At 50.5% G+C, this 24,487-nt stretch overlaps 2 protein-coding genes across 5 annotated transcripts; both read left to right on the forward strand.

Moving 5' to 3' along the window:
- Positions 1-407: 407 nt before the first annotated feature.
- On the forward strand, positions 408-15,506 carry TBC1D25 (TBC1 domain family member 25). Its single transcript, XM_084870584.1, has 6 exons — positions 408-675; positions 3,728-3,837; positions 4,984-5,138; positions 13,220-13,347; positions 13,480-13,668; positions 13,913-15,506. The coding sequence occupies exons 1-6, from the start codon at positions 556-558 to the stop codon at positions 15,272-15,274; spliced, it is 2,064 nt and encodes a 687-aa protein (XP_084726710.1). The 5' UTR covers positions 408-555; the 3' UTR covers positions 15,275-15,506.
- Positions 15,507-20,292: 4,786 nt separating this feature from the next.
- RBM3 (RNA binding motif protein 3) lies at positions 20,293-23,469 on the forward strand. 4 transcript variants are annotated; one of them, XM_084870331.1, is made up of 7 exons: positions 20,293-20,417; positions 21,016-21,135; positions 21,326-21,432; positions 22,077-22,173; positions 22,279-22,372; positions 22,771-22,854; positions 23,011-23,469. In XM_084870331.1, the coding sequence occupies exons 2-6, from the start codon at positions 21,033-21,035 to the stop codon at positions 22,826-22,828; spliced, it is 459 nt and encodes a 152-aa protein (XP_084726457.1). In that variant the 5' UTR covers positions 20,293-20,417; positions 21,016-21,032; the 3' UTR covers positions 22,829-22,854; positions 23,011-23,469. The 4 variants fall into 4 exon arrangements, with proteins under 4 accessions (XP_084726457.1, XP_084726455.1, XP_084726456.1 ...); XM_084870329.1 differs by having other exon boundaries at positions 20,294-20,417; positions 22,768-22,854; XM_084870330.1 differs by having other exon boundaries at positions 20,294-20,417; positions 22,768-22,850.
- The last annotated feature ends 1,018 nt before the right edge of the window (positions 23,470-24,487 follow it).

Genomic DNA, 24,487 nt, shown 5'->3' on the forward strand with positions numbered 1-24,487 from the left:
ATTAACTTTCACAACGTGTAAACTATTTTTTGAAAAGGTTCGAGAAAAAGGGTTATTTTTCTGTTCGGCGGAATCCTTTGAAGAGGGCCCTAGCCTCTGAAATAGATGACATCACCTGTAAGCAGAGGCACAAGGCCACTTGCAGCAGGCTATGGGGGGCCCTGACGTCATCGCGCAGCCGCTTCCTTTCCCCGCCCACTCCCCTCGCTGGAATAGGTCAGCACTTTACCACGAACGAGGTGAATCCGGAAGTAAACTCTCCAAACCACCCAATCACGGGCGAGGAAAGGTGGGACTTAAGTCGGCGCCCGCGCACTGGCCGACGTGAAGCAAAACTCGCGGCGTTGTGGGGCGGGGCTCCTGGCAATGGCACTCTTTGCGCACGCGCAGAAGCCACCTCCACGCTCAGGTTTGGGGGTTGCTAGGGTCGCGCAGCGCCCTCTGCGCCTGCGCCCCGGCGCAAGGTGGGGCTGCGGGCGCCCGCAATCTGGAGTGAGCGCCGGGGCCGGGGGGGTAACCGTCACCCGTCACCCTCGGGCGGGTGGCGGCGGCGGGATGGCGACGGCCACTGGGTCCTCGGATTTGGCCGGCTCCGGGGCGCCCCCGCCTGGCGGGGGAGTCCAAGCGGCTGCAGCTGAGGAGGAGGAGCGAGAAGTGGTACGGGTCCGAGTCAAGGTGAGGTCGGCTGCCTGCCGCTCCACCAGCCGGCCCGGGGGCTCCCAGGGGAGGAGGAGGCGGTGGCTGGCCTAGGATGGAGGGCGGGCCCTGAGATTTGGGGTGTCACCGGAGGGGCGAGGCTGGAGGGCCCGCCTGGTGACAGTGACAGGGGCGGAGTGGGCAGGACGTGGGAATGCGGGTCCCGGGCTGAAAGGCGGGGAGACTGAAAATGGCAGGTGGGGGTGCTGGGGGGAAGAGGGGCGGCAGGGATGGAGGAGGGGGCCTCACTTGAGGAGTGGGTCCCTGAGGATGGGTGGGGGGCTGCCGTCTGAAAAGGAGGCGCCTAGGCCAGGTAACATATGTGTTGAGAGCGCACTTCTGTGCAGGTGCCCACCGGGTGAGGGAGACAAACAGCCAAATAAATGAGATGCTTCGGGCGCTGGTGAATGTCAGGAGATACTGGAGAAGGTTCTCAGCCAGGCGTCACTTTAGCCCAGGCTGTACAGGGGAGTCCCCAGGAAGGCATTGAAGGAGCAGACACCGAGTTAAAGGAGTCAGCCTGTGCCCGGTGGGGGTGGGGGTGGGGGTGGGGATGAGTGTTTTAGGCCGAGAACAGCAAGGGCGAAGGCTGGGGGGGCGGGGTGAACTTGGCCTGTGCCCTTAGGTTCCCATATTCCTGGAGCCCTGGAGGGAGGGAGGGGAAGTGGATGAAGGTGAATCAGAGGGGTGAGGGGCAGATGGTGAAGGGCCTTTGAAGTGTGCTCTGAGTAAGAAAGCTGTTGCACTAGGCCAGTGGTCGGCAAACTCATTTGTCACCAGAGCCACATATCAACAGTACAACAAGTGACATTTCTTTTGGGAGCCACGTTTCTTTTCTTTCCTTTTTTTAAATATATTTTATTGATTTTTTACAGAGAGGAAGGGAGAGGGATAGAAAGTCAGAAACATCAATGAGAGAGAAACATCAATCAGCTGCCTCCCACACACCCCCTACCAGGGATGTGCCCGCAATCAAGGTACATGCCCCTGACCGGAATGGAACCCGGGACCCTTGAGTCCACAGGCCGACGCTCTATCCACTGAACCAAACCGGTTTCGGCTGGGAGCCACATTTCTTAAACTTCAACTTCTAATGCCGCTTCTTCAAAATAGACTCGCCCAGGCCGTGGTATTTTGTGGAAGAGCCACACTCAAGGGCCAAAGAGCCCCATGTGACTCGCAAGCCGTGGTTTGCCAACCACTGTACTAGTCCCAGTAACCATGATGGTGGCTCAGACTAAGGTTGTGGCGCTGGTGGTACTGGGAAGAGGGTAGGTTCTGGAGAGAAGTCAACTTACAGCAATTTGGCAGTACGAGTGTCAAGTTCAAAAAAGCTGATGGGCCCCAGCCAGTTTGACTTGATGGATAGCGTGTCCTGCAGACCTGACCAAAGGGTCCCGGGTTCGATTCTGGTCTAGGACATATTCCTCTGTTGGGTTGCAAGCTCCTCCCCCGCCCAGGCCCTGGTCAGGGCATGTGCAGGAGACAACCAATCGAAGTGTTTCTCTCACACTGATATTTCTCTTTCTTCCCTCTCTCTTCCACTCCCTAAAAATAAATGGAAAATATCCTCAGGTGAGGATTGAAAACAAAACAAAACACCACAAAAATAGCTGATGGGCCCTAACCCGTTTGGCTCAGTGGATAGAGCATCAGCCTGCGGACTGAAGGGTCCCTTGATTCCGGTCAAGGGCATGTACCTTGGTTGTGGGCACATCCCCAATAGGGAGTGTGCAGGAGGCAGCTGATCCATGTTTTTCTCTTATCAATGTTTCTAACTCTCTATCCCTCTCCTTACTCTCTGTAAAAACTCAATAAAATATATATATTTAAATAGCTGATGGAGAGACTGGCTACGGTCCTATTGGACCCTTTTAAAGATATTTAAGCCGAAGCCGGTTTGGCTCAGTGGTAGAGCGTCGGTCTGCGGACTGAAGGGTCCCAGGTTCGATTCCAGGCAAGGGCATGTACATTGGTTGCGGGCACATCCCCGGTAGGGGGTGTGCAAGAGGCAGCTGGTCAATGTTTCTCTCTCATCGATGTTTCTAGCTCTCTATCTCTCTCCCTTCCTCTCTGTAAAAAATCAATAAAATATATTTTAAATAAATAAATAAATAAATAAATAAATAAATAAATAAATAAAGATATTTAAGCCCTAGCCTTTTGGATCAGTGGATAGAGTGTTGGCCTGTGGACTGAAGGGTCCCAGGTTTGATACAGGTCAAGGGCACATGCCCGGTTTGTGGGCTCAATCCCCAGTTTGGGGTGTACATTGATCAAATGCTTCTCTCTCATCATTGTTTCTCTCTCTCTTTCCTTCTCCTTTGCTCTCTGAAATCAATAAAAATATTTTCTTTAAAAAAGATATTTAAGCAGGGGAGTGTTGTAGCTCAGCATGGAGGACAAATTTAATAGAGGCCAGACGACATGGTTATCCTGACAACCGTCGTTGAGGGAATACAGAAGAAAGATTGGGTGTCTGGACTATTGCAGTAGCCTCCTCCTCACTCAAGTGCTGCTTTCTCCCTTGCACCCCACAGTCTGTCCCAAGCAGAGAAGCCAGAAGGATCCTGTAAATCAGACCTTAAGTCAGACCACATTCACAGCTCTGCTCAGAACCCTCACTTAGGGAATGCTACTGCCTCACTTAGAGCAAAAACCAAAGTCTGGCCCTGGCTGGTTTGGCTCGGTGGATAGAGCATCGGCCTGCGGACTGAAAGGTCTCAGGTTCGATTCCAGTCAAGGGCATGTACCTTGGTTGCAGGCACATCCCCAGTAGGGGGTGTGCAGGAGGCAGCTGATTGATGTTTCTCTCTCATCGATGTTTCTAGCTTTCTATCCCTCTCCCTTCCTCTCTGTAAAAAAAATCAATAAAATATATATATTTTTAAAAAACAACAGTCTTCACCATCGTCCAGAATGCCCACCTTGATCTGGCCCCCACCACTCCTCTGACCTTGCCTCCTGCTGCTCCCTCTGCTTCAGCGTGGTGACATAACCCCTGATGGCCTTCCTGGTCTTCTATCCCCAGAAATGTGAGAGCTTCTTGCCACCTGAGTTCCGCTCTTTTGCTGTTGACCCCCAGATCACCTCACTCGATGTGTTGCAGCACATCCTCATCCGAGCATTTGACTTGAATGGGTGAGTAAGGGGATGCTGGTGACTGACCATTGGGCTACCCACCTCAGCAGTGACTGATAGGCCTTTCCATTGTCGTCGTTTGATTTATTATAAATCACCCCACCGTGAACAGCCACCTAGCACTGGTGTTGCTGGATTCAAGGGTGTCTGCTTTTTAAATTTTCAATGGGTCGTTCCAAAATGCTCTCTGGACAGGTTTTACCAATTTACAGTCTCAGCAGCAGTATACACTGAGTGGCCAGATTATGATGATCTCTGAACGCATACTAATCTGGCCACTCAGTATATATATTAGAGGCCCGGTGCATGAATTCGTGCATGGGTGTGGTCTGGCCAGCCTGGCCAGGGGGAGGGGACATGGGTGGTTGGCCAGCCTGCCTGCTGGTTGAACTCATGGTCGAGGGGACAATTTGCATATTAGTTCTTTATTATATAGGATATACACTGAGTGGCCAGATTATTAGGCATTCAGAAATCATCATCATCTGGCCACTCAGTGTATAAAATGCCTGTTTCCCTCACGCCCTCACAAACGCGGTTATTATAAAATACTGGAAATTTTGCCAACCTGCTAGATGAAAATTGGGGTCTTTTGAGGGCAGGTGTGATGGTCCTTTTGTTTTGGGGGCTATTTTGGAGGAATACAAGCACACGGTAACAAACTCAAAGAGTACCAGCGTAATGGGTATTTAGGATGTTGTCATGGTTACAGTAGTCAGCACACAACATACTTCTTTGCATAGTTACACGAATGTACCTGAGAACAAGTTCCTAGTTGTTATTTGACTTTTTTTCGTAAACCTCTTTTGTTGTGAAGAATGACAATCACACAGATTGCTTTTCTTACGCAGTAAGAAGGCTGCTTTCTTTCCACTTCTACCCTTCAACCACCCTGTTGCCCTCCCTAGAGGGTACCAACATTTTACCAGTTTCCAGTGTGTCCTCCAGACACAAGCAGGTGTGTGTGTATGTGTGTTTCTGTGTTAGCGTAACCAAGTAGAGATGAGGGATCCGCCCTCCGTCCTTAGCACAGTACCTAGCACATAGTAGAAAGTTGTCGTCCACACCGTTAACCTTCCCCTGGTCCTTTTGGGAACTGTCCCCGAGCCTCCGGGGCACTGAGCGCTGCCCACCTCCCATGTCCAGGAAGAAGAACTTCGGCATCAGCTACCTGGGCCGGGACCGGCTGGGGCAGGAAGCTTACCTCTCGCTTCTGTCTGACTGGGACCTCAGCACAGCCTTCGCCACTGCCTCCAAGCCTTACCTGCAGCTGCGTGTGGATATTCGGCCCACTGAGGACAGTGAGTACCCAGTGTCGTGGGGGCCACTGCTCTGGGCCCCACCCTGTCCCTGTAGGATGATGCCACCTGGCAGTACACTCCCTCACAGTGGGCTAGGGAGCCTCATTCCAAGTCCGGGGTTGACCACTGGGCCTCAATTCATTTACCTGTAGAGATAACGGTGTCTTAGGGCTATTGAGAGGATTAAACAGGGAATTCATGTAAAATGCCTGCAACGGTGCATTGTTACATAGTAAATGCTCAAAACGTATTAGCTCTCCGAAACCGGTGTGGCTCAGTGGATAGAGCCTCGGCCCGCAGACTGAAGTGTCCCGGGTTCAATTCCCGGTCAAGGGCATGTACCTTGGTTGCCGACACATCCCCAGTGGGGGGTGTGCAGGAGGCAGCTGATTGATGTTTCTCTCTCATTGATGTTTCTAACTCTCTCTCCCTCTCCCTTCCTCTCTGTAAAAAAATCAATAAAAAAATATTTTTTAAAAGTATTAGTTCTAGTAACAATAATTATATTTGTTATTATAACATATAATCTAGTAATATATAATTATACAATGCCATATAACAATAGAGCTATAGATATGTTTTAATTATAATAACATGTAAATGTAGCAATGTGATTATAATAATGGCAGTTGTATTTATTTTTTAAATTTGTTTTTATTGATTTCAGAGAGGAAGGGAGAGGGAGAGATAGAAGCATTAATGATTAGAGAGAATCGTTGATCGACTGCCTCCTGCATACCCCCTACTGAGGATTAAGCTCACAACCTCAAATTGGCCTGACCAGGAATTGAACCATGACCTCCTGGTTCATTTGTCTGTAGATTCTCTCACATCATTGATGTTTCTCTCTCTCTCTCTCCCTATCTTTCCTCTCTGAAATCAATAAAAATATATTTTTAAAAAGGAATCTTCTTTCAATTAGATGAATTGCAAATGTTTTTGCCCAGCTTACCTTTTGTTTAATGGTTTTGGTTATGGTATCGTTTTTGTCCTATCAAAAATTAAGCCCTGCTGGTGTGGCTTAGTGGTTGAGCATCCACCTATGAACCAGGAGGTCACAGTTCAATTCCTAGTTAGGGCACATGCTCGGGTTTTGAGCTTGATCCCCAGTAGGAGGCATGCAGGAGGCAGCCAACCCATGATTCTGTCTCATGGATGTTCCTAACTCTCCTTTTCCCTTCCTCTCTGAAATCAATAAAAATATATTTTTTAAGAAAATTAAAATGTAGATGCAATCTTGTACATATACTACTGACCCAGTGCACGAAATTCATGCACATTAAAAGGGGATTAATTAGAGGAAATAATTTAATATTTCTATTTGCCCTATCTCTATAATAGAAGTGTCAGAGATGAAAGAAAATTAGTAAAATGTATATGAAAACCTTCCTCCTGTCAGAGTCTGGGTCTCACACAGGACCCAAAGAGTCAAGTCCCCGCCCACCCACATGCACTTCAAAATTATGTGAGACCCAGACCTGGCTGGCCCAACCCCCATTGGGCTAGATCCAGACCCAGCTGGTCCCACCCTGCCAAGCCTGGCCAGGCATGGGGCACAGCCTCAGGTCCCCTGGCCCAGCTCCAGGATAGGGGGCATGACTTGAGGTCCCCCTGCCCAGACTGGGGTGGGGACATGCCTCGAGGTCAAGCCCTGCCAGGTGGGGGATATAGCCTGAGATCCCCTGTCAAGCCCCACTGGGTGGGGGGCATGGCCTGAGGTCCCCCGTCAAGCTCTGCCAGGCGAGGGGCGCAGCCTCAGGTCCTTGGCCCAGCACCAGGACGGGGGTGCAGCCTCAGGTCCCCTGTCAAGCCCCACTGGGCGGGGGCGTGGCCCGAGTTCCCCCAACTCAACACTGGGGGTGCACCTTAAGATCCCCCATCAAGCCCTGCTGGGTGTGGGGCAAGGCCTGAGATCCCCTGTCAAGCTCCACCTGCTGGGGGGTGTGGCCTGAGGTCCCCCGTCCTGGTGCTGGGACAGGGGAGCAGCCTGAGGCCCCCCAGCCCAGCACCAGGATGGAAAGCACACCTTGAGGTCCCCCATCAAGGCCTGCTGGGCGGGGCCTCAGGTCCCCTGGCCAGGCACTGGGGCGTGGGGTACAGTCTGAGGTCCCCCAGCCTGATGCCAGGGTGGGGGGCATGGCCTGAGGTCCCCTGTCAGGCCCCACAGGAGCAGGGGAGGGCATAGCCTCAGGTCCCTGCTGATTGCTCCTTAAGGCTCCTTATGGGAACTTGGCCTCAGCTGGGGGTGCAGCCATCTTGTGACAGAATGATGGTCTATTAGCATATTCCCTCTTTATTAGATAGGACTAGAGGACCAGTGCCCCAAATTCGTGGGGGGTGGGGGGGGTGGCAGTCCCTCAGCCTGACCTGTGCCTTCTCGCAGTCCGGGACCCCTTACTCCTTACCACCCACCTGCAAGCTGCTCCTTAGAGCTGCCACAGAGGCGGGAGGGCTCCCACACCACTGCTTCGCGTGCCAGCTGTGAGCCCGGCTCCTGGCTGAGCGGTGCTTCCCCTGTGAGAGCACACTGATCATCAGGGGCAGCTCCTGTGCTGAGTGCCTGCCCCCTGGTGGTCAGTGTGCATCATAGGGTCTTTCCACCGGTTGGTCAATTTGCACATTAGGGTTGTATGATATAGGATCCCTATTTCTTTATGATTTCTAAGATTCTCCTCTTAATTTGGAACACCTTCCCCTATATCTCCTAATATGCTTATTATTTTCTTTATTAGAGTCCCAGTGCATGAAATTCGTGCATGGCGGGGGGGGAGGGGGGTCCCCTCAGCCCAGCCAGCACCCTCTCCAATCTGGGACCCCTTGAGGGATGTTGGATCACCCGTTTAGGTTGGACATCTCTCTCACAATCCAGGACTACTGGCTCCCAACTGCCCTCCCCTGCAGGCCTGGTCCCCACAAACTTCCCTCCCCTGCTGGTCTGGCCCCCCAAACCACCCTCCCCTGCAGGTCTGACCCCCCCAACTGCCCTCCCCTGCTGACCTGGCTCCCCCCAACTATCCTTCTCTGCTGGCCTGGTCACCCCTAACTGCCCTCCCTGCTAGCCTGATTGCCCATAACTGCCCTTCCCTGCAGGCCTGGTCTCCCCATCTGCTCTCCCCTGCAGTCCTGATCCCCCCTCAACTGCCCTCCCCTGCTGACCTGGTCTTCCCCAACTGCCCTCCCCTGCAGTCCTGGTCCCCCTGCAACTGCCTTCCGCTGCTGACCTGGTCTCTCCCAATTGCCCTGCTCTGCTGGTCCGGTCACCCCTAACTGTCCTTCCTGTTGCCCTGATCGCCCACAACTGCCTTTTTCTGCAGGCATGGTCCCTCTCAACTGCCCTACCCTGCAGGCCTGGTTCCCCCCAACTGCCCTCCCCTGCAGTCCTGGTCCTCCCCAACTGCTCTCCCCTGCAGTCCTGGTCCTCCCCAACTGCTCTCCCCTGCTGACCTGGTCTCTCCCAACTACCCTCCCTTGCTGGCCTGGTCACCCCCAACTGCCTTCCTCTTCTGGCCTGGTCATCCCTAACTGCCCACAACTGCCTTCCCCTGTAGGCCATCTTGCTGTGGCCGTCTTGTGTTCATATGGGGGCAACCATCTTTGACCACATGGGGGCGGCCATCTTGTGACTTGGTGTGGCGGTCAATTTGTATATTACTTTTATTAGATAGTATTTTTAAATCTCTACTCTGTCAACATTCTGATAACTAGACATAGATTTTTTTTTAAATTCTAGTCAATTATGCCAGCATTATGTATACGTTACTTATTTATTAAGAGAGAGAGAGGGAGAGATGAGAAACACGAATCAGTTGCTTCCTGCACGTGCCCTGAACAGGGATTGAACCTGCAACCTGGGTATGTGCCCTGACCGGGAGTGGAACTTGCCACCTTTTGTTGTACAGGATGACGATCCAACCAACCGAGCCACACCAGCCAGAGCAGCAGCATTTTTAAAAAAATATATTTTATTGATTTTTTTACAGAGAGGAAGGGAGAGAGATAGAGAGCTAGAAACGTTGATGAGAGAGAAACATCGACCAGCTGCCTCCTGCACACCCCCTACCAGGGATATGCCCGCAACCAACGTACATGCCCTTGACTGGAGTTGAACCTGGGACCATTCAGTCCGCAGACCGACGCTCTACCGCTGAGCCAAACCGGTTTCAGCTAGCATTTTTTAAATAACCTCCTTTTCTACACTGATTTGAAATGCCATTTTTGTCAATACTGAGTTCCCACGTGTACTTGGAATTATTTCTGGGCTTTCTATTGCATTTTACTAATTGGCTTTCTTTCTCTACTACTATGCTAACATCATATTTTTATCATAGTACTTTTGTGGTAAATATTAATAAGTCAAGCATTGCCATCCTCCCACCATTCTTTTTCATGACTCTTCTTTTCCTTAACTATCCTTAACGGTGAATTCTTTCATATGAACCTTAAAATAATTTTATCCAGTTCCAGGAAAAATCCCACTGCATTTCCGCTTGGCATCACACAGCATTTATGTATTAATTTGGGGTTTGAGAAGTTTGACAATTTTATGATGAGGAAGTGTAGTGTGTACAGCATCTATTATGTAATATCGCATGCAGGGCCTGAGGCAACACCCTGTAATAAAATACTTGGGTGATTCTTCAGGGAAATGTATGCATAGCCACACTCAGTGGGTTACGTAAAGACTAGATATAGTCTCAAGTCAGTTCAGATCAGGTTTTGCCACTAGATGAGTTTGTGCTTGTAGAAATCCTTCACCCAATGGGTTCTTACTTTTTAAAATCAATATAAGACTGCCTCTTTTTTCCTGTAATGTTTCTGGCCTTAAGTGGTGTTTTGTTTTTGTTTTTTTCTGACATTCACATTGCTGCTCTTGTTCTGTTTGTGTTTGTTAGGTATTCCTTCAGGTTTCTTCAATTTTCATCTTTTCTTTTTTTCAGTCTCTGATAGTTTTTTTTAAATATATTTTTATTGGTTTTAAAGAGGAAGGGAGAGGGAGAGAGAGAGAGAAACATGAATGATGAGAGAGATCATTGATTGGCTGCCTTCCGTACACCCCACACTAGGGATCAAGCCCGCAATCCAGGCATATGCCCCTGACCAGGGATCGAATCTAGGACCCTTCAGTCCTCAGGCTGACACTCTACCCACTAAGCCAAGTCAGCCAGGGCCAATTTCCATCTTTTCTTTATCACCTAATTTTAGGTATATCTCTCATTAAAATCCCATAGCCGGATATATGCTTTTTTACACAATTGACAGTGAAATCTTTTTTTTTTAAATATATTTATTGATTTCAGATAGGAAAGGAGAGGGAAAGAGATCTAACATCAATGATAAGGGAAAATCATTGGTTGGCTGCCTCCTGCACACCCCCCACTGGGGATTGAGCCTGCAACCCAGCATATGCCCTTGACCGGAATTGAACCCAGGACCCTTTAGTCTTCAGGCCAATGCACTATACACTGAGGCAAACCAGCTATGATGACAGTGAAATCTTTAGGCCACTTACCTTTTAAAAAATATATATTTTATTGGTTTTTCACAGAGAGGAAGGGAGATAGTTAGAAACATCAATCAGCTGCCTCCTGTACACCCCCTCTTGGGGATGTGCCCACAACCAAGGTACATGCCTCCAACCGGAATCAAACCTGGGACCCCTCAGTCCGCAGGCCAACCCTCTAGCCACTGAGCCACACCGGTTTCGGCCCACTTACTTTTCTTGTCCAGGGTTTTCTACCCTCCCTGGCCCTTGAAAAGAAAGCTTTGGAATACTTTTTCTTTTAATTGATTTTTGGAGAGGAAGAGGGGGAAGAGGGAGAGAGAGAGAGCGAGAGATTGAGAGATTTGTTGTTTCACCTGTTTATACATTCATTGGTTGATTTCTGTATGTGCCCTGATTGGGAATGGAATCCACAAACTTGGCATATTGGGATGATGTTCTAACCGAGATACCAAGCCAGGGCTGGAACATTTTTATTTTTATTATTTTTAAATATATATATTTTATTGATTTTTTACAGAGAGGAAGAGAGAGGGATAGAGAGCTAGAAACATCGATGAGAGAGCAACATCCACTGAGCCACACTGGTTTCAGCACATGGAACGCTTTTAATTCTAATTCTTCTTCTAATCCCTAACCCTTAACTTTGTGGGTTTTGCTGAGACGGTAATTTTTGCTTCTTTTTAAATTCCAGGCTATCATTATCTTTTCTTTATAGTAGGTTGCTTAAGTTTCAGGAATGCTAAAGTGACATTTAAGATTACAAGCACCCAATCACAGTGTCGCTGTCATGTCATGTTTAACTATATATGTTACAAACTGTGGCTCATCACCGTTCACACTTCCTTTGCCTTCCCTCCCTTGAGCCGTTGTAGTCATTTCCTTTGAGAACTTCTTCGTCCTCTCCCAATAAGGTATGTGAGTTAGATGTACTCTGGTGACCAAAAATGTCTTCTTTAGGCCACCATAGACAGGTACTGTTCGGCTGGGCATGGAGCCCTGGGGTCTTGGGCCTTTCTTCTGAGCACTCCATTTGTGCCACAAGCCACTGTCTTCTTGCTTCTGGAGTTCTGATGACCTTCTTTCTGGAGTTAGCAGCCTATTCCTGGACTTTGGAAGCTGGCAGGAGTTTTTCTTCCTTCCTGGAATTTGGGCATTTCACTAGCGTCTGGATAGAGCTGGGAAGGCCGATTATATGTGTGGTTTGTTCAATAATCCTGTCTAAGGCTTGGCGAGCCATTTCTTCATCTCAAGGGCATTCTCCTTCATGTCTGTGACTCAGGGTCTTCACCTGCTCCCCCTCCTCCCGCTGCGTCTTCTAATGTTTGAGTATTAGGTGTTTTGGCCCTCCAGATCTCTCTACTTTGTCACTCGAATCCTCAAGCTTAGGTCTGTGCCTAGAAGTGGTTCTCCTTGGTCTTCTCCTTCATTTGACCCGTCCAGTAGCACGACCTCCATTTTACCTGCTGTGTTCTAATGCTCTGGTTGACGTTTTAGGAAGACCACTCTAGCAGCTGTTTTAAATATAAAAAATATTTCAAAATCTAATCAAAAGGAAGCAGGGACTGGTTAGGCGACCGTTTCAGGTGGGAGATGTGGCTCACACAGGCTGACAAGGTGGAAACGAGAGGAGAGGTGGAATGAAAGCATGTTCTGCCTGCATGCATTAGCCACGCTTAGCAACGGTTTGGCACTGGGAGCTGAGAGGGTGGGAGGCACAAGGACGCTTCTCAGGTTTCTGGCTTAGCAACTGAACAGACAGACACTGCTCACTCATCCGAGGAGCAGAGGAGGCTATGTGTAGAGTGGCTCTCAGGCTCCCATTTGTTTTTTGTGGAAGAGCTATACTCAAGGGGCCAAAGAGCCGCATGTGGCTCGCGATCCACAGTTTGCCGACCACGGGTCTCGTCATTGATGTTTCTATCTTTCTCCCCTCCCTTCCTGTCAGAAATCAATAAAAAAATATTTAAAAATTCAACTCTTAAAAAAAAGCTAAGGGCCGAGGTCAGTTTGGCTCAGTGGCTAGAGTGTCGGCCTGCGGACTGAAAGGTCCCAGGTTCGATTCCGGTCAAGGGCATGCACATTGATTGCAGGCACATCCCCAGTAGGGGATGTGCAAGAGGCAGCTTATCGATGATTCTCTCTCATCGATGTTTCTAGCTCTCTATCCCTCTCTCTTCCTCCCTGTAAAAAAATCAATAAAATATATTAAAAAAAAAAAAAAAAAAAAAAGCTAAGGGCTCAGAACACTTCCTGGCACTTAGCACTATGGAAACATTGTCTCGTGTTACTATTTATGTTAAAGCTCAGCCCTTGTCACGTAGTACCTGGCACATGGTAAATATTACTGTTGGAGTCTGCCCAGCCATTGTGTGAGATGGTTATCTAATATAAAATACAGCCAGTCTAATAGGAAGAAATCATTTATGGCCCTATGCTGTGCGTGATTTAGATGACATGGAGAGAGAGCGTGGGAGCCGCTCATTGCCCTGTGGGTGCCTGGCTTTGGCGTGAGAGGAGCCCGGCCCGGAGGGGTGGGGTTCTCACCCCCATTTTCATGTTGCTCCGCTCTGTGTGGCAGGCCCGCTGCTGGAAGACTGGGACATCATCAGCCCCAAGGATGTCATCGGCTCGGACGTGCTGCTGGCTGAGAAACGGTCATCGCTGACGGCGGCCGCCCTGCCCTTCACGCAGTCCATCCTCTCCCAGGTGGCTCCAGGGACCCCCGGACTCTCGGGTGGCTGTAGGGCAGGGCCTGCCCGGCTCCCCTGATTCCGGGTGTGCTGGGTGGCACGTGCCCCTGGCCTGCCAGCTGACCGGTGCCCCCCACCCCCTTCACAGGTGGGCCGCACCCTGTCCAAGGTCCAACAGGTGCTGAGCTGGTCGTACGGGGAGGACGTCAAGCCTTTCAAGCCGCCCCTGAGCGATGCTGAGTTCCACACGTACCTGAACCACGAGGGCCAGCTCTCCCGCCCCGAGGAGCTGCGCCTGCGCATCTATCACGGCGGTGTGGAGCCCTCCCTGCGCAAGGTGAGCCCCCACCGCCACCACCACTCGCTGGATCCACGCCTCCCGCCGTCATGAGTAGCTCATGAGACACATGCAGGGACCCACGCTGTCATAGGGTGGAGTGCTGATGTTCCGGGGCAGCCAGCTCTCCTTCCCGAGGGGCTAGGAGTCAGAGGTGGGAAGGAGGGGGCTGGTGACAGATAGACCCTGGCACGTGGCGGCTCCTCTGCAGATCCTCCGCCTCATCCTCTTTGTCCCCGGCCAGGTGGTGTGGCGCTACCTGCTGAACGTGTACCCAGACGGGCTGACAGGCCGCGAGAGGATGGACTACATGAAACGGAAGAGTCGGGAATATGAGCAGCTTAAGAGCGAGTGGGCACAGCGAGCCAGCCCCGAGGACCTGGAGTTCATCCGCAGCACGGTCCTCAAGGACGTGCTGCGCACCGACCGGGCCCACCCCTACTACGCAGGGCCCGAGGACGGCCCACACCTGCGCGCACTGCACGACCTGCTCACCACCTACGCCGTCACCCACCCGCAGGTGTCCTACTGCCAGGGCATGAGCGACCTCGCCTCGCCCATCCTCGCCGTCATGGACCACGAGGGCCACGCCTTCGTCTGCTTCTGCGGCATCATGAAGCGCCTGGCCGGGAACTTCCACCCCGACGGCCGCGCCATGGCCACTAAGTTCGCGCACCTCAAGCTGCTGCTGCGCCACGCCGACCCCGACTTCTACCAATACCTGCAGGAAGCTGGTGCTGACGACCTCTTCTTCTGCTACCGCTGGCTGCTGCTGGAGCTCAAGCGCGAGTTCGCCTTCGATGACGCCCTGCGCATGCTCGAGGTCACCTGGAGCTCGCTGCCCCCCGATCCTCCCGAGCACGAGGTGGAGCTCATCGGACCCCCGAGCCAAGTGGCGGACGCCGGCTTCGGCAGCCACCGGGGGCGGCCCGTGCGGCAGAGGCACATGCTGAGGCCTGCCGGCGGGGGAGACGGTGCTTTTGAAGATGCGGTGGACCACTTGGCCATGACCGGTCAGGGGCCCGGTGGCGGGGGACGTCTCCTGAGACAGGCCAGTCTGGATGACTTCCAGCAGCTCAGGGACAACACCAGCCCCAGGAGGGACCCTCGGGTCCAGCTGCCCCACCCAGTCGCCCTCATCAGCTCCAAGTCCCTCTCGGAGCCCTTGCTGAACTCCTCAGACCCACTGCTCTCCTCCTCTTCCCGCCCCGACTCGCCATCCTCCTCGTCTCCACCATCCTCCCAGGAGGCCTCTCCTGCTGGCGATGCGGCTGCAGGGTCCCCCCTGATGCCCGAGGCGGGCTCCCCACAGGACCCTGGGAAGTCTCTGCCACCCCCACACCCATTGGGCCTGCCCCCGCCCCAGGAGTTTGGCCAGGGGAACCCGTTCATGCTCTTCCTCTGCCTCGCCATCCTGCTGGAGCACCGCGACCACATCATGCGCAACGGGCTGGATTACAACGAGCTGGCCATGCACTTTGACCGCCTCGTGCGGAAACACCACCTGGGGCGCGTGCTGCGCCGGGCCAAGGCCCTCTTCGCCGATTACCTGCAGTCCGAGGTGTGGGACTCCGAAGAGGGGGCCGAGGCCACCGCCCCGCTGTAATCGGGCTCCCTCCAGCCCCAGCAATCTCCATTATTGGCCACGAGGGCCTCCACGGGAGACCCTACCTCCCCGCCTGCCAGCCCTAGACCTGTTGGGGTGCGGGACCCTCTCTCCACAGGTCTGGGAATAGGGGCTCTGCTCAGCACTGTCCCATGGAGGCCACAGCCTCGTTTCTGTTGTTGCTTTGTTTTTAACTGTACTTTGCACACATGAAGGTCCCGTGGTCTGTTGATTTCTCTGCCTCTTTCTGGTTTTTGTGATACATGGAGTCTCCAGGGGCTCTTGACCTGATGGGGCCGAAATGCTTCACTGGGTGGAGGGTGGGTCACGCAGTACCTTTGTCCCTGGTGGTCGGAGAGTGGATGCTGAAAGCTGGTTCTGAAAGATGAGCTGAGAACAGCTGGAGGAAGCCTTGAGGCTGTGGTGTGATCCACCTTCCACCTGGAAGGCTCTGGATCATAGTTGTGAGTGTGTGGCTTCAGGACAGGCCCCTGCATGAAGCATGACAGAGTTCCTGATTCCAAAAGGGCAAGGTTCATCACAAAGGCTGGGAAGTGTGGGCTTCTTAGAGAGAACATTGGGCAGCCACCTCTAGCCTTCCACATGTCACCAGCATCTAGAACCTTCCTTGGGAGTCCTAGGCAGGGATCTGCAGCTCCTATTCTTGATACTTGCTTTGGGGCTAGCTTGGGGGACTGTGGCCTTGCCACGCCTAAGACTCTAAGCCCTAAACTGGGTTTCCAGCTTATGGGTACCCGTCTTAACTGCTTCACCAACAGACACCTTTTATTGGCCTTCTCCAACCCACTACTGTGGACAGACAAACCAAGCACTGCTAAAGCTCAGGCCCTAAAAGAAGTCACTTGCTTTTTTGGAGGTTAGTGATCAAACGGAAGTCCTTTTTCCCACGCACGTTCTCAGAAGGCGCATGTGTCACATGTCAGGTGCTATCCTCCTCAAGGAGTGGCAGCCAATGAGCAGGGTAACGGATCCTACAGGTTGTGAGCTTGCTGTGCCAGGTTCTGGCCAGAAATTGCTCCGCAAGGGGCATCAGGGTAGTCATCCTCTCATCTCTCTCCCCAAGAATGCCATATAAAGCTGAAGATAGCTTTTTAAAAAATACATTTTATTGATTTTTTTTTTTTTTTACAGAGAGGAAGGGAGAGGGATAGAGAGTCAGAAACATCGATGAGAAACACCGATCAGCTGCCTCCTGCACACTCCCTACTGGGGATGTGCCCACAACCAAGGTACATGCCCTTGACCAGAATCAAACCTGGGACCCTTGAGTCTGCAAGCCAACGCTCTATCCCAGTGGTCGGCAAACTCAGTAGTCAACAGAGCAGCAAACCGTGGCTCTATTCACTGAGCCAAACCAGTCAGGGCATGGAGATAACTCTTAAAAGGCTCCCAGTACACCCCAGTATTAGAAGGGAAGCTGACCGCCGAAGCCGGTTTGGCTCAGTGGTAGAGCGTCAGTCTGCCGACTGAAAGGTCCCAGGTTCAATTCCGGTCAAGGGCATGTACATTGGTTGCAGGCACATCCCCAGTGAGGGGTGTGCAAGAGGCAGCTGGTCGATGTTTCTCTCTCATTGACGTTTTTAGCTCTCTATCTCTCTCCCTTCCTCTCTGTAAAAAATCAATAAAATATATATTTTTTAAAAAGAAGAAGAAGGGAAGCTGACCATTCCTCAGATAAGGGCTCAGTCACTGAAGAGCAGGACAAGACCATTCTCTATCTGGGGTGCTGCAAGACTGTGGGTCTAACAGGTACACATAAGGGTCTCAGGCAACCCCACACACTGAGGACCATCCACGATATTGGGGTACCTGGCCAACCCTAGTACAACATAGGAACTACAAAGGATGTGAATACAGGAGACAGGGATCACTGGGGGCTATATTGGAGGCATAATATCCAAAACAAGTCCTGGGTCAGACGAATAATTTTAAATAAGTAAAATAGATAATACAAAAAAGATAAAACAAGAACAAGAGATATAAAATACCCCCAAAATACTATGAGAATGATAGTAGAAAAACAAACAAACAAAAAAAAAACAGAAAAAACACTGTAAATAGAAAATATGAAACAAGATGTCAGAAGTTTTAAATAGTAAGTACAAAAGTAGAACATAACAGACCCCTCATTGGATTTTTAAAAATATATTTTATTGTTTTTTATAGAGAAGAAGGGAGAAGGAGAGAGACCTAGAGACATCGATAAGAGGGAAACATTGATCCGCTGCCTCCTGCACACCCCCCACCTGGGGATGTGCCTGCAACCAAGGTACACGCCCTTGACCAGAATTGAACTCAGGAACCCTGAATCCGCAGGCTGACACTCTATCCACTGAGCCAAACTGGCCAGGTCCCTCATTGGATTTTTTTTTTTTAAAGATCTAGAAATGTTTGAAAGGATGAAGAAAGGCTATAGAAAGGGATTCATAATTGATCTAAGTGACAGGCCCCTGAAAATCAACAAGAGAACTATGGGAAATGTCCTAAGAGGAATATAGATATGAATAAGCAATTTACATGAAGAAACCCAAAATCAAACAAGCGTGTGAAAAGTACTCAAAATCGTTCTCTCTTTTTTGCTGTTAATCCTCACCTGAAGATATTTTTCCATTTATTTTTAGAGCGAGTGGAAGGAAGGGGGAGAGACAGAAAAACATCGATGTGAGAGAGAGACATCGATTAGTTGTCTCCCACAGACACCCCGCCAGAGCCAATGATGGAACCTTCAAACGAGATACATGCCCTTGACTGGAATCAAACCCGGGACCCTTCAGTCCGTGGGCTGACACTCTATCCACTGAGCCAAACCAGCTAGGGCTCAAAATCATTATCAATCACTTTAAAATACAAGTTAAAAAAACTAAAGAAGAGCACCTTTCTATTTACTAGATGGGATGCCCAATTCATGAATTGTTGAATAAAGCCAATTAGATTTTTAAGTTAAAAACTAATGAAATATGACTGTACTGGCTAGACTAGAAAATTTTAGTAAGTTGGATAATGCTAAGTGTTGATGGAGATGGGAATGTAGGGCCCTTCATGCATTGCTCCACCTCTTCCAGATCACAATCTGGCACTGCTTACAGAAATTATATATCTCTGGCCCAGCTATTTTCTGAGTATACATCCTAAAGAAATGTTCACACTAGCCCATCAGGAGCAGTTACAAGGCATAATTTATTTTTTAATATATTTTATTGATTTTTTTACAGAGAGGAAGGTAGAGGGATAGAGAGCTAGAAACATTGATGAGAGACATCGATCAGCTGCCTCCTACACACGCCCCACTGGGGATGTGCCCCCAACCAAGGTACATGGCCTTGACCGGAATCGAACCCGGGACACTTCAGTCCGCAGGCCAACGCTCTATCCACTGAGCCAAACCGGTTTTGGCTACAAGGCGTAATTTATTGAAATGGGGTATTGGAGGCAGCCCAGTGTACGTCACTGGGAGCACCGAGGGGTAAAATGATGCAGTGGATGTACATACACATTGGGGTTTACTGGAACCATTAGAAGCAACAGATAGATTATCTGTACCCATAACAACACACATGAATCATAACATAATGCTGGTTGTGGGGGAGGGGACACACAGAATGATACTACCATTTAATTAAAAGCATAGGTAAAATGTAGATTTTATATGTAATCACGCAAAAAGATACACATTGAACCCAATAAAATGGTAAATTGTGATAAGAAGAGAAAGATTGTTGGGTGCAGGAATAAAAGCATTAATAAAATTAGGGGCTTTGCATGGAACAATGAGGATGCGTCATGAACTGTGGAATATGATCAGAGATCAGATAGTTTGAAAGGTGCCGAAACTGGTTTGGCTCAGTGGATAGTGTCAGTCTGCGGACTGAAAGGTCCCGGGTTCGATTCCGGTCAAGGGCATGTACATTGGTTGCGGGCACATCCCCAGTAGGGGGTGTGCAAGAGGCAGCTGATCGATGATTCTCTCTCATTGATGTACACTGAAGGCTTCACAAGACCAAGTTGTGGGTAATGGGTCAGACACACTTTGCATAAGTCCACTGTGTATTGTCAAAGTCATTTCTGTGGATCAAGGGCTCAGCAACCCTGAGTGACAGCAAAAATTGTAGTGACAGCAAAAATTGTAGTGTGAACTGGGATTTACTTCCTCTGGAGATTGGATCATCCTGGTGTGTTTTTTTGTTTGTTTGTTTTTTTAAGAAGGCCCCTCAGGCAGTCTATTGGGGGTGGGGGAGGGCAATCAAGAATGGCTTCCGGAGGCTGTCAGATAAAGATAAGGGCTGAAGTCAGAAATGAGAAGGAATGCCTAGCCGGTGTGGCTCAGTGATTGAGCGTCGACCTGTGAACAGGAGGCCACGGTTCGATGGACAGTCAGGGCACACACCCGGGTTGTGGGCTGGATCCCCAGTGGGGCGTGCGGAAGGCAGCAGATCAATGGTTCTCATCATTGATGTGTCTCTCTCCCTCTCCCTTCCTCCCTGAAATCAATAAAATATATTCTTTTAAAAAAGAAATGAGATGGAATGATGCCAGGAAAAAGGGTTCTGTGACAGGCGGGACAGAGAAGAAAACCTAGAGGTCAGGATCAGACACTGAGAAAATGCACGGTTTGATGTAAGGGTGATGACATCAGAGAAACTGGAGGGATAGTAAGGTTAGAGGACTGGAAAGTGAGTGGAGGTTATGCCAGCGGCTGCCAGGTACATCGTCGGGGACCTAGAAAAAGACTCTCGGTGGTGAGAAAATCGTGGGAACCAGTGGGGAGATGACGTCAAGGAAGTAAGGGCAGGGAAGGAAAGGGACGCGAGAGCCCACAGGCTCGTGCGCAGAAGAGACGGAAAAGGCCGCGGCCAATGGAGGCGTGCTGACGTCACATGGCCCCGCCCACACCAACCTCCGGCTCCGTTCCCGGAAGCGTGCCGAGAGAACTTGGCTTCCTCTGCTCGGCAGACCACGCCCCCCGCCGCCCTCGCGGGCCTCAGCCAATGAGCGTGCGCGGGGCGACGTTCAGTGACGTACACGCTACGTACGCTTTATTAAGCGTCTTCCCGCGCGATCTCCTCCTCAGTCGCTCTGCTCCTTGGCGGAAACCTATCTTACGGCCCTTTTCCTGAACTTCTAGGTAAGTGGCGGCCGACTTCCCGGAGTCCGGCTTCTCCTCGCCTCAGTGGTGGGCGTCGCGCCGACTTAGAGCGAGGCGTGCGGGTGGGGAGGGGAGCGGCCTCGGCCACGTAGGCTCGGGCTCCTTCGAGGCGGGCGGGTCCCGGGCTTGGAGGTGAAACTTTTTTGGTTTGGTGGGATGTCGGCGCCCTGTTTCCCGGCACGAGGAGGGGCCGGAGGGGCCGGCGGAGTGACTTGGGCTGGGGTTGGTCTCGGGAGTGACCACGCGGCGGCCGGGAACTGCGGGGGGATGGGGAGGGCCTCCCCCCCCACACGTGACCGCCGCCATCTTGTTCTGTGGGCGCACAGTGAGCGCATGGACGTTCTGGGCCTGCGCTGTGGCACAAAATGACGGGTGTGGCGGCGGGGGTGTTGTGAGCATGCGCGAAGGCGGGCCCCAAATGGCCGCCCCGCCGTTTTCCGTCCTGGTTTCTCCTTGGTTACACCTTATTTTGTTGTTCGTGTCTGCGTTCTGCCCTCGCCATTTTTTTCCTCTTCGTCCGTTTTCCTCCAACCTTTCTCCCGCTTGCGCCCCACGCTCTTCCGTGTTCTCCCCGCAGGACTCGAACCCCTTGCCATGTCCTCTGAAGAAGGGAAGCTCTTCGTTGGAGGGCTCAACTTCAACACCGACGAGCAGGCTCTGGAAGATCATTTCAGCAGCTTCGGGCCCATCTCTGAGGGTGAGCGATGGGCCAGACCCTCGAAGGGGGGGGGTGGACAGTTGCCGGAAATCAGGGCCCCAGGCCTTACTGTGCTACTTTTCCTTGCTGGATTCTTGGGTTTAAGGGGGTATAGTTCAGACTTTGGAGGACCCGATAACTTTTTGTTGAAGATCGGTCACTTTTTGCTTCCCCGTCCCCTCTTCCCCAGTGGTCGTTGTCAAGGACCGGGAGACTCAGCGATCCCGGGGTTTTGGCTTCATTACCTTCACCAACCCAGAGCATGCGTCCGATGCCATGAGAGCCATGAACGGAGAGGTGAGGCCTTTTACCTGCATTAGGGGTCCTGCCCCCCTCTCTACCACTTCCACCATTCTTTCTGTTTTTCCCTCTGTGTCTGCTAGGGGCAGCGCGGCCACCAAACCCCACAGTGCCCACTCACAGGAGCGTGACTGCCTTCTGTTCTAGGGGGTGGAGGGCAGCGGCAGACAGAGCCGGGCTGCCTGGGAGGCGACGACTGGTCCTGCATGAGGCCGAGAAGCCACCTGTGGATGGTTGACCTGCCCTGGGCTTAGGTAGTAGAGTCTGCAGATCTGCGGGCCTGGCCCGGAGAGGACCTCGTGAGTCTTCCGGGACGGACTCTGAAGCCTCAAACCAAGAGAGGTGTCTATCTAGCCCGAATAGTTGGGCAGCTTAGAGGAGTGGGGAGGAGAACTCACCTGAGTTCAGTCAAGATGTAAGTAGTAGCAGGGGAGCACGGTGGATTCAGGTCATTGTGTGGGGTTCTACAGCTCCTGCTAAGGCCATTCTGGTCAGAGGAGCTTGTTATGGAACATAGCACCCAAAACTTGGTGCTCAGCACGAGTTTCTGGGCTCTTTTGCCCGCCTGCCCTGCCCGCTCTTGACTCGCCACTTCCCTGTGTGACCACCCACTTATCCTCTTTATGTCTCCTCGCACCTAGTCTCTGGATGGTCGCCAGATCCGCGTGGACCATGCTGGCAAGTCGGCCCGGGGCCGAGGCGGTGGCTTTGGAGGGCGTGGCCGCAGCTACTCTAGAGGTAAAGGCAATGGTGAATTTGGTCCTGTGGTGAGGGGAAGAGCCGCCCGTCGGGGGCCTCTGTCTGGGACAATTGCCCGTTAAAGTATTTTTTTGTCTACTGTAGGTGGTGGAGACCAGGGCTATGGGAGTGGCAGGTATGACAGTCGGCCTGGAGGCTATGGCTATGGATATGGAAGATCCAGAGACTATGGTGGCAGGTGGGTACCCAAAGTGTTGGGGTGCTTGGGTGGCTCTGCTTAAGAGCTGGGCTGCCTGGCTGTATGTCTATCTTATCTTGGTGTTACTAGTGTCGGTTTTACAAACCTTAATGAAACTGCAAAACAAACAAGGGATATTTTGAGTTATGTGTAATGCGTTAATAAATTATAAGTTCACATAATTGCAGTATGTGATAGGTAACATGTATGTTTTGTGCTGTGGTTAATTTTGTCCATACTGTATAATTGCGCTTTCTATACGATGTTCACATGCTTTAACATACCCTGTTTTGCGCATTAACATTTATAAGATGTGATGGCATATGTAAATGGGAGTTTCTGTATTATCTGGGGGTATCTGGTGCATTTTCTGCAACACTGTGGTTTTTTCCCAGAAGCCAGGGTGGCTATGACCGCTATTCAGGAGGAAATTACAGAGACAATTATGACAACTGAGAGGAGGCATGCCACACCTAATGTAGGTGAGACTTGTATGGGAAAACCTGTCTCCCCTGTAATCTGCTGGCCCTGGAGATGAGGGGGTGTCCTTGTGAAGCCCTCTAACTTTATCAAACCCAGAAGGTAAGCATGTGAGCCTGTTCCTAAAATCACAGCTCTTCCCCTTTTACTGTTCCCAGATACACAAACACAAGGAATAAAACTTCTGATCCAGGATCGTCCTTCCAAATGGCTGTATTTATAAAGAGTTTTGGAGCTGCACTGAAACATCTGTTTTAGTATGTCAACTTCTATTTTTGAATTGAGCTCCCAAGGTAGCTTGCTAAAGACCTTTTAGAAAGCTCCATGTGTTGTTATTTTTCTCTCTCCCGGTTAAAGACAAATTCTGGAACATTTATAGTCTGGAATATTTCCTTTTACCCATTTTTTTTTTGAAAGTTTGGGCTCTCAGGAATGGTCTTGACCAAAAAATGTTTGGCCAGACTGTTTTCCCCCCCACCCAGATATAATGTGCATCTAAGAGACGTTTTTTAAAACTTGTATACAGTGTTTATCATTGTTAAAAAGCAATTTCCAAATATAATTGCAATAAATCAAGGACCTGGTTACTTGGAGTTTTTTTTTTTTTTGTTTTGTTTTTTTTTTTAAACACTGCCCTGATTATATAGAAGTTTCTTAAAATAATTGTGAATGTCATTTTTTTAATACTGGAAGAAAAATATTCTGTTGTGTTTCATGTAGTATTTAGGATGTCTTTCATGGAGCTGATTAAAAAAATGATACCTAAAGAATTGATACTCTGCTGCTTTTTCCTTACTCTGGCTTATAATCTAAAATAAAGATTGGGAAAGGAGACTTTGAGTAAAGAATTTAGAGGGGTCAGCAGGGCAAGTTTGGGGTTTGGGTGAGTGTGTTATATAGGCACACCTCAGATACATGAGAGAAAAGGATACTAAACTCAATTTAATGTGAGGGTCCCTGAAAAATCCTGGTTTAAGAACAGAATTCTAAGCTCAAACTGGATTCTGCTGCTTCCCAGCTATTTGACTTGGTGGGTCATTTAACCTGTGTGCCTCAGCCCCACAGGCATTTTACCTTTTCTGTTGGGTGTAAAGCACATTTAATAGGTATATACGGCCATTGGCCAACCCTTCAGTCACAGATTCAGTGCTGAGGTGGTGGCAGTGGCTTGGTCCAGTTTTGTACCTTGGGTTTGAGTTCCTGAACAGCTTAAACTGTCTTATTTCCTCGTTCCTGGGACACGACTGTCATGGACTGAGCATGTCACCTCAAAACACATGTTGCAACCCTCCCCAATGTGATAATATTAAAAAGGAGGCCTTTCTAATGAGGGTGAGACCTTCATGATAATAGAAATAGTTTGCCTCCCTGATCGACTCTGCCATGTGAGGATATAAGAAGTCATTGATTTCAGAGAGAAACATCGGTGGTGGAATCACGGATTGGCTGCCTCCTGCATGCCGCCAACTGAGGAGCAAGCCTGTAACCCAGTCATGTGCTCTTGACCGGAATCAAACCTGGGACCCTTTTAGCCCACAGTCTGACACTATCCCCTGAGCCAAACTAGCTAGGGCTACAAGAAGGCATTCTGAAAGGGCCCCACCATAACTGAACCATGCTGGTACCCTGATCTTG

Source organism: Pipistrellus hanaki (genome assembly GCF_964339955.1).
Source record: "Pipistrellus hanaki genome assembly, chromosome: X".
Taxonomy (NCBI): Eukaryota; Metazoa; Chordata; class Mammalia; order Chiroptera; family Vespertilionidae; genus Pipistrellus; species Pipistrellus hanaki.